Source organism: Histoplasma capsulatum (genome assembly GCF_000150115.1).
Source record: "Histoplasma capsulatum G186AR genomic scaffold supercont2.16, whole genome shotgun sequence".
NCBI classification, from domain to species: domain Eukaryota; kingdom Fungi; phylum Ascomycota; class Eurotiomycetes; order Onygenales; family Ajellomycetaceae; genus Histoplasma; species Histoplasma capsulatum.
The window spans coordinates 424503-434090 of record NW_025544816.1 but is presented as its reverse complement, the minus strand read 5'-3'; the positions used below and the strand labels follow the sequence as shown (position 1 = coordinate 434090).

Here is a 9588-nt window from a genome sequence, read left to right as displayed (position 1 = left end):
CCGTGTTGGCTGCCGCCTCTGTTGCTCCTCAAACGACTGCGGTCACCGGTTGCCATACACACGGCACGCAAACGTATGTCTCCCCCAATAGCAAGGCAATAGGGTTAAAGATGGGATGAATCGAAAGTTTGCATCCACAATTCACTCTGCTAAACTTAAATATCTTCTAGATTTTGCATCGCGGGCGACGGGCAAGAGGTTCAGGTCACCGCGACTGGAACAGCAACCGCAGAACCTCCTTCGCAATACACAGGCTGCCACACTCATGAATCTGAAAAGTCTGCTATTCCGTTGTTGATCCCGCACCACCACATCCCTCACATATCATATCTATACACTAATCCCATTGCTTAGATTTTGCATAGCTCCCAATGGCGATGAGGTGCAGATTCTCCTTCCATCCCAAACCTCCACATCGGCCGGTGACCATGGGGCGATGGAACCCGAGCACAGAGAAAATTGCCATTTCCATGCCGGTGTAGAGTATGTAGCAGCCGATGACAACACAGCTATGAAATAAACTCCCTTTGACTAACAATACCAAGGCATTGCGGGAGCGAGGGCGAATCCGAAGTTTCGGAGCCACCTTCGTGTGAACGAAAAGATCGAGACTACAATATCCCCCTCCGAATCGGGTCACTCTTTGCCATTCTCGCTACCAGCGCCATCGCCGTGTTTGGCCCAATGTTATGGGCTCGACTCTTCAATACGGGCATGAACGGGTTGGTTTTCACGGTCATTAAACAGTTTGGCACTGGAGTTATGGTGTCAACTGCCTTCATACATGTTTGTTCTCTCGAAGCCGGCACTTTCTTCTTTTTAAGACTGCACGCTGACAGCCCGCTGCCCCTCAGCTGCTTACCCATGCACAGCTGATGTTCAGCAACCCATGCTTGGGGACTTTGACGTACGAAGCAACCACAGGGTCAATTGCCATGGCCGGAATCTTCCTCTCGTTTCTAGTTGAATATGGCGGAAACCGATTCCTCCTCACAAGAAAACCCGATTGCAACCCGCACGCCTATTGCGATGTCGAACCCCGCGTCGAACCCCGAGTAGAACCCCAGCGGACTACGGCAAAATCCATCGACGGGAGCGACACCGAACAGACTGCTCCCACCCTAACCAATCTCGGCCACCACCACCACTCCTTGGCTCGACCAGACGACAAGCTAAGCGTAGTGGTGATGGAAGCCGGCATTATCTTTCACTCAATCAGTAAGTCATAACCCTGGACCATTCGTGCGCATCACATAAACGTTACAGGACATTCACATCGTTCTCCACCCTCTAGTCATCGGGCTTACACTCGTCGTCGCCGGCGACTCCAGCTACACAAGCCTCTTTATCGTAATCATTTTCCACCAGATGTTCGAAGGTCTCGCGCTAGGCGCGCGAATCGCCAAGCTCGGGTCCGCCCTCACGCCCACTTCGGTGGGCATGGCGGCAGTCTTCGCGCTAATAACCCCCGTCGGCATGGCGGTCGGGCTGGGTGTGATCCGCAAGTTCAACGGCAATGACCGGTCAACCCTCCTTGCTATCGGCACCCTGGACGCGCTGTCGGCCGGCATCTTAACTTGGGTTGCGCTGATTGACATGTGGAGCCATGACTGGCTGTATGGCGATTTGCACGAGGCAGGAATCGTCAAGACAGGCATGGGCCTTCTGTCGTTGGTGGCCGGCATGGTTTTGATGGGGTTGCTGGGTAAATGGGCGTGATTGATTTATTGATTCTCTTTTCTCTTTCTTCCCTGCTTACTTTTTTACATACTTCCTTCGGTGGATAGTCAGTCAGATTGGGAGTGAATATGAAGATGGGAGGGTTGATACCTGATGGATACCTTGCAATCACGGTCTTGATCTGTACATACATAGATAAATACGCCGGATGTTCTTTCGTAAAGTATTTTTCAATTATAAAAATGGATATATATCTATCTGCCTTTTTAAATGTATTATCCACATATTTCATCGTACACTTTGATCCTAGAACGATCGACGAACAAGGGTTTTGTGCTGATGTAATCGATCCAAGCTGACTAAATCCCTTCCAAGGAAAAAAAAAAAAAGCTTCAACAATGCTGAACTGGAGCAATTCAAGTCAACACAGGCCCCGGCATAAACACCATCTCCCCCAGCCCGGATACAACCCTCTCTGCTATCCCTCCCCATTCGCGTGTCATTTGTCGTCTGCTGCGGGGGAGCCTTTTTCGTTCCGGGTGCGACTCTTCCTGGCCCTGTGTTATTCTGTTCTCTCCCTGCTCCGCTTGCACTATTTTTGTATTGTGTTTTGATTATTTTGTAATCTGTTTATCTTCTTGTTTACTTATTCCTCATCAATTGCCGTTTCACAGAGCAGCCCAATTGATATCTTGTAATCGCCTTCCGGTGCTCTAATATCCCAATTTGCGTCCACAACGTCAAGAATGTCGTCAGATAAAATCCTCCCTGTCCCATCACACAACGCGGCCGCCTTCAATACACCCTCTCTCCAAGCGCAACCATCATCCTCAGTCTGGGATCGCATCTCCACATGGGCCTCCGAGAATAAGGCAATTGTCTGCACCATTGCCGGAGTCGCCGTAGTCATCACAAGTGCCGGTTTTGCCTATTACTTAACCGACTCCGGCCGATCAACAGCTTCGACGCAACCCGCGGAGAAAAGGAAGAGCAAAAAGGAGAGACGGCGTGAGAAGAAGAAGGCGGAGGAGGAGAAAAAGGGTGAGGGTACTGTTTCATCCGGTATGGCTGCAATCCCATCCTGAAATATCGACCTGAGTTCAAATGCGCCAGACACTCACCTGACCCTAACTCTCCATTTACAGATGCCGCCAAGAAACAACCAGAGGAATCTCCGGAAGCATTGCCAGAGGTCGACGAACTCACTGTCGACAGTCTGTCCGCCGAAGTACGTGCGCCTTGAGGCACACCCTGCAAAACGAAAAACCCAGTTAGATAATTGCTAATAGCGGGATTTTTTCCTGCTTCCCTCCCAGACTCGAGCGGCATATGCTGCAAAGCTCAAGGCTGCAGGAAACAAAGCCTTCGGTTCCCTTGACTACAACCGAGCCATCGAACTATACAGCAAGGCTATCCTCTGCAAACCGGACCCCGTGTACTACTCAAACCGTGCCGCGTGCTACAACGCCCTCAGCGAATGGGACAAGGTGGTGGAGGACACCTCCGCGGCCCTCGCCATGGACGACGAATACATCAAAGCCATGAACCGCCGAGCAAACGCGTACGAGAAGCTGGGCAAATTCCACGAGGCGCTGTTGGACTACACCGCCAGCTGCATCATCGACGGCTTCGCCAAAGAATCCAGCAAGCAGGCCGTGGAGCGGCTGCTGAAGAAAGTCGCAGAGCAAAAGGGCCGCGCAATCCTGGAAGCGAAGGGGAAGAAATTGCCCAGCGCTACATTCGTGTCCAATTACCTGCAGAGCTTCCGCCCACGGCCCCTACCGGATGGTTTGGGCGAGGATGTGGAGTTGGACGAGGAGAACGGCAAGGGTCAGCTGCGCAAAGGATTCCTCGCCCTGTCCAAGCCGACCGGAGATGGGTACGAGGAGGCAGCCAAGGCTTTTGAGAAGTCGCTTGAGTTGGGTAACCTGGGCAGCTTTGAGGCCCTGGCCTTGAACATGCGGGCGACTTTCACGTATCTGGCTGGCGATGCTCAGGCTGCGTTGCAGGACCTGAATAAGAGTGTTGAGCTAGATCCGTCGTTGGTCCAGAGCTATATCAAGCGGGCTAGTTTGCACCTTGAACTTGGTGAGTGTTTACTTTTTTTTTTTGTTGGGGGGTGGGGGGTTTCCGCTCTTAAATCTCGACCAGATTGAAGCTAACATCCGGACAGGCAACCGAGAAGCTGCAGCAGATGATTTTGACCTTGCCGTGGCACAGAACAAGGATGATCCGGACATTTACTACCACCGTGCGCAGCTTCACTTCATCCTTGGCGAGCTCCCCGAGGCCGCAAAGGATTACCAAAAGTCCATTGACATCGACCGGGACTTCATCTATTCCCACATCCAACTCGGAGTAACACAATACAAGATGGGCTCTGTGGCGTCTGCGATGGCCACCTTCCGCCGCTCCGTCAAAAACTTCGAGAACATCTCCGACGTCTACAACTACTATGGCGAGTTGCTTCTCGACCAGCAGAAACATGCAGAGGCGATTGAGAAGTTCGACAAGGCGGTCGAGTTGGAGAAGAAAAACAAGCCGTGGGGCGTCAACGTGCTTCCTCTTATCAACAAAGCGCTCGCGCTGTTCCAGTGGAAACACGATTTCGCTGAAGCGGAGAATCTCTGCCAAGCGGCGCTCATCAGTACGTGCCCTCCCGTCCTATGTCTATCTACCTGTTATTCATACCTCCAACCCTTTCCCCTTTTCCCGTAAACAGCTATTAATCTAATCCCTGATAATTTCCCACAGTTGACCCGGAATGCGACATCGCCGTCGCGACCCTCGCGCAACTCCTCCTCCAACAAGGCAAGGTGTCCCAAGCACTCGAATACTTCGAACGCGCGGGCGAGCTTGCGCGCACGGAAGCAGAAGTCGTCAACGCCGTGTCATACGCCGAAGCGACGCGGGCGCAACTCGAGGTGCAGGAGCGGTATCCCAAGCTCGCTGCGCGGCTCCAGCAGGTAGCCGGTGCGGGTGCGATGGGGGTGCCGCCCGCGTAAGGAAAAGTAAAAGAAACAAGAAAGAAAAGAGAAAGCAAAGAGAAACATATTTTTGCCTCCCTCTCCGCTCTTCCTCCCTCCTTCTATCTAAGATCATATATATCTATCTACATATATATATATATGTGTGTGTGTGTGTGTGTGTGTGCTCCTAGCTCTCCCTCTGGGAATGAAACAAGCGCGTGTATAGCAGATCTGTAACCCCCAAGCAAGAAAAAACAGACAACAAAGAGATTCCCCAGTCCCAGACATTGTTTGTTTGGTCTCTCTAAAAATCGAAAATGAATCCATAAAAACACAAAACAAAACACAAAAACAACAAAGATTTTTTTAACAAGCATAACCTTATAAACCCCTCATTCCACGACTGAGGATTTTCTGCGTTGGTCTGTTCTGTTTGGTGCAAATAGGTTGAAGGAGGGCCAAGCAGAAAAAGTTCCCTCCGCTTCCTCTCCTTGCAGACACTTCAGTGGACATTTTCACATTTCACTCCCCCCCGTCGGGGGCTTGGGTTCTGTCTCCTATATTTTGTTTCTACTCTGTTTTATTTTAATTTTTCCTGCTTTATCTTAGACTGCGTGGCCCCATTTCCCGGCTGCTGGCATACCCGTCCCCATCCTCATCCCTATCCCCTGCATTTTGTTTTGGTTTCTTTAGTTTCCGGCTTTCGTCTCCCGAGCTCCTGAGCACGATTGGGGGTTGGCATGCGTGCAACGTCTCAATGTAATTATATATATATTTGTTTCTTGTCCCCCCTTTTACCGCCTGCCCTTTCTTGTCTGTATGTGTAGCCAACTACCTAGGTACATTATGAACTTCGTTTTGTTTTATTTGTTTCTCTACGTCTGGTTTACTTCTTATCCTGCCTCGATAATGACGTTATCCACCGAGGCAGTGAGTGCATGTCACATGACCACCAGACCAGTGACGTCATGCATCGGGGTACTTGCAGTTCCTTGTCACTGTGACTTGTGTTGCCTGCAACCATGCGCCAGGAAGTTGGTAACTGGTACTGCGGGATACTAAAGTTATACGGGTAATTCTGCCTAATAATAACCACCTGACCCTGGCACTGTCCGCCTCCAACGTCAACTCCAACTTCCAACTTCAACCCTTCGCATCCTCACCAGTTGTAACTCGTCTCTCTTCCTCCCATCTCGCCACTCCGTCCGTCCGGTGCTCTCAACGGCTGTTGTTAGAAGCTTTGTCTCCTTCATTCCAATCCACTTTCCCCGCGTTTTTGCTTTGGCGGAAGCTTGCCTGTCCTGCCCCACCTCAACCCACCACCACGTCAGATTCCAATTACGTCGTACCCTCAAGGAGAACACGACACGACAGAGGATATCATTCCCGCGTCCTCTCCAAAAGAACAGCAACCTTATCATCTCCTGTTCCATTCGTATTCACAATAGCTCTGTGCGCAGACAGTGTTCGAATCTTGCTTGCTCCGAATGGAAACTTGGGCATTGCCATAAGCTCCAGCACTTGAACTTGTGTTGCTTGTTTCTGCTCACTGCAGCAACCACTCCTATCGTTCTTGATTCCCCAGTAACTTCTCTCCTGTACCAAAACTAAAAAGATTCCAATTGTTTTCTATAAATTCCTTGCAACGGGGTTTATTTATCTCTGATGCATAGTGGTCATCATGGATCGTAACAAGCGTATGTACCCTTTCGTCCATTCCCACCCCATCATCGAGTTACCAATATCTTCACAACGGCGTGGAGTAATCTCATGTGTTGTATCATAGTTGTCGTTCGCCTGCTCCCCAAATCCAAAAGTCCCTTCGAAATCCGTGTTTTGACTTTGTCTTCCGAGCAAGATAAAATCGTCGTCGGCCGCTCGTCCAAGACGCATGCCAACCTCCATCCATCCCGCGAGAATGCCTGGTTCGACTCCCCGGTCATGTCGCGCACCCATGCCATAATCACTGCCTGTCCCGGGACAAAGGTATTGTATTTTCCACGCTTTTCCACACTTTTCCTTGTGGATGTATATATGCTTTGCGATGCATATGAAGGCTAATCGGCGGTTTTATTTTGTGTTGCAATACAGCAAGCGTCTGTCGTCGATACAGATTCTATGCATGGAACTTTGTTGAATGGTAAAAGGCTTACCGCCAACACGAAGGCAGTGGTGAAGAATGAGGACATCTTGACTTTCGGGTCGACGATTTCCCGTGGTTCAAGTCTGTATTCCTTCATCTTTGTCAAAAACTCTCGTCGACTCCTCGTTCTAACTTGTTCTTGATCCCTACAGAGATCTATAAACCCTTGAGTGTTAGTGTCCTCTTGTCATGGTACGTCCCTACGTTTTACCCAATGCACCTTCTTTATTGGCTGTAGGCCCAGTCACTAACACCTATTCCTCCAGGAACCCTACGGAAGACCCTCCGAAGCCTAGCGAGAGTCACTCGGCGAATACCTTCGTCGTACCGGATGACGACGATGACGATGGCGGTCAGGACTCCAGCGACCCGCAAGCCGAAGCTATATTCGCAAATACATCTGCTACCAAAGCCATATCTCGCGAGCCTTCAGCCTCCGCTAACTCTGAGGTGGGATCAGCTCACCCCTCCTCTAATGATGGCGGGCAAGAATCAAAATCCTCTCCATCGTCTTCTCTGCCGTCTTCCCCGCCTAGTAATTCAGAGTCAAAGGGCGACAATTCAACGAGTTCTAAGCAGGTCATCCCATCTCAGCACGCTCCTGACTCTGATGTTGAAACGGCCATGCCGACTCTTATTGAAAACGACGGCATTCACAACACAGTGCCGAAAAATGAACATGCCCAAGTATCAAAGGAAGGCCCTGACTCTGGTTTCGATGCTGATAGAGAAGACCTTGGACTTGAAATTGAAGCAGACTCCGATTCTGGCCAGCACCACGTCACCCACACCCACATCAGCAATGAAAACGCTGACCACACTACTGAAACCGACATTCCTCGTTCCTCGGAGAACTTGGAGGCTGTCCATGCACCGTTTTCCGTCCCTGATAAGATAGATCTGGCCCCCGAACGCGCTGACATGACGAGTCAACCCGAATGCCCGCGACCCACTACTACTGCTACTACTGGGAGTATGCCAAAGTTGACCGGGTGCGACAATGACACACACTCTGCGTTTATCAGTCCAATTGTGCGTGAAGAACTGGTGAACACTGTGCAGCCGCCAACTTCGGGCTGTGAACAAACTCCAGCTGAAGAAACTCAAACCCGGGATCGGAATTTAGCCCTCGGCTCAAAAAGATCACCCAGTCCTTCGGACAAGGCACTCGCTAAACCGACTGCAGGCGTCCCGTATTTGACCTTCCATGACGATAACACTTGTCCCCGGTGGGTTCCGGCTGCTAATAAATGCCAGCGAGCATTTGGGAGCTCAGGGTCCTTTGAACCCGACTCATCAACACCACTATACGGAGGGACATCAGTCGCCAGTGACTACGGGCTCCCCCACCTCCCACCTCTACGACCGCTATATTCAGACGGTCCCTTTGCCGCTTCAAGCCAAGGAGACAATAATTGGCTAGGTGATGCTGTTAGGTGCGTTCGCCCATACTCTCTTGAGAGCAGGTGTCCACTCACTTACTCCGCGGATAGTGCACGCGATCAAGCACTGGCTGAGAACTCCAGGGATATATATCGGTTCGACTCTCCTTATTCGCCGGCTCCTGGATACGGACCGTCTTCTGGGCCCGCATACCCAGGCTCAACCCGTTGCCAGTCCCAGTCCCAGTCCCAGTCTCAGTTCCAATCGCACCCTCCGTGGCAGCTTGCCTTTGAGAGCACAGGTGATGTACCAAACAACCCACCCCAATCCAAATATGCCAATCCCGTACCAAAGGATCCGATACCTGCAGCCTCGATCCCAATTGCCAATATAGTTGATGCGTACAAGCAGACTACCGAGTCTAACCGACCAACGAACCCACGAAAGCGTAAGGCGAGGGAAGTAAATCCGGAACCAGTTTCAGTAGAAACACTCAAAAGCATCAATGATTTCTACAATGGTAACGAGTACGACAACGTTGAAAATGACAGCTTCCCAGAAGCCCAACCGCGAGACCTCCTCGTTCATCAACACGATCTCCCGTCCCAATTCAAAACAACCAATAACGAGCCGCATGGCCTCGGCCGTTCCTTCAAACCTACAAAAACAGATGAGACAGCACATTTACCGCCGCAAGCGAAAAAGATCAAGACAGAGACACCAGCCGCCTCGCCCAGCCTTGCCCGCTACGCTGCTAGTGCATTGTTGGGGGCGGCAGTTGGTGGAATTGGCGTCGTTGTGGCTTTGGCGTCGTTGCCACCTGATTTCTTTAATTAGGTTTTTTTGGCAGTCCTTGCGGGAATGTCGGAACTCTATTTTCCTCTTTTATTTTTTGAGGAGAGAAGTCAACGTAGGCTGAGGAGGGCATTACATATCGCTATCGGGCCGATTCTACGTTTCGTAGATGTTTTTCTTTCGTTGCTCGTGTTCCCTTGTCACTCAAAACCCACTGAAGCCTTGGTTTTTTGTCTGCATTTTTCCTTTTAGGTTTGATTTTCACTCGGATCACTCTCCTACTGGTGGTCCAATATCAGAACCAAGAGGAGGTAATTCTACAGCACTACTCCTTGCCAGCGGGACCTGATTTGCTCCACAGTGCGCGACCACAAAATAATAATTAGCTCCCAGACTTTGCCTTTGGGCGAACTACGGCTATAAACTAACTCTCCACCTACTGACTTTTGCATTTAGGCCTGAAACAAAAGAAACAAGCAAGGAGATGGGTTCACTTGATGTCCCCAGGTGAATGCAAATGGCAGTGTGATTTCATGGAACGATTTTCATTTATAAGAAAATGCTACAGCAGATGGAAAAGGAGGCAATTCCCTTCATCTATGTTATATGGGTCTTGAT

General features: G+C 50.4%; 4 protein-coding genes across 4 annotated transcripts; 3 read left to right on the top strand and 1 right to left on the bottom strand.

Moving 5' to 3' along the window:
- Positions 1 to 115: 115 nt before the first annotated feature.
- On the top strand, positions 116 to 1932 carry HCBG_08608 (zinc/iron transporter; the record flags this gene model as incomplete). Its single annotated transcript, XM_045435657.1, has 5 exons — positions 116 to 278; positions 366 to 483; positions 546 to 786; positions 855 to 1218; positions 1295 to 1932. 5 exons carry the CDS (start codon positions 116 to 118, stop codon positions 1717 to 1719), a joined length of 1311 nt encoding a protein of 436 aa, XP_045283757.1.
- Positions 1933 to 2426: 494 nt separating this feature from the next.
- On the top strand, positions 2427 to 4685 carry HCBG_08607 (s import receptor; the record flags this gene model as incomplete). Its single annotated transcript, XM_045435656.1, has 5 exons — positions 2427 to 2742; positions 2826 to 2908; positions 2997 to 3768; positions 3854 to 4327; positions 4435 to 4685. 5 exons carry the CDS (start codon positions 2427 to 2429, stop codon positions 4683 to 4685), a joined length of 1896 nt encoding a protein of 631 aa, XP_045283756.1.
- An 850-nt stretch (positions 4686 to 5535) lies between these two features.
- HCBG_08606 (uncharacterized protein) lies at positions 5536 to 5902 on the bottom strand (the record flags this gene model as incomplete). The annotated part of the gene is made up of 2 exons (XM_045435655.1): positions 5536 to 5757; positions 5813 to 5902. 2 exons carry the CDS (start codon positions 5900 to 5902, stop codon positions 5536 to 5538), a joined length of 312 nt encoding a protein of 103 aa, XP_045283755.1.
- A 428-nt stretch (positions 5903 to 6330) lies between these two features.
- HCBG_08605 (uncharacterized protein) lies at positions 6331 to 9012 on the top strand (the record flags this gene model as incomplete). The annotated part of the gene is made up of 6 exons (XM_045435654.1): positions 6331 to 6346; positions 6436 to 6635; positions 6741 to 6873; positions 6945 to 6984; positions 7059 to 8228; positions 8286 to 9012. 6 exons carry the CDS (start codon positions 6331 to 6333, stop codon positions 9010 to 9012), a joined length of 2286 nt encoding a protein of 761 aa, XP_045283754.1.
- Between the last annotated feature and the right edge of the window lie 576 nt (positions 9013 to 9588).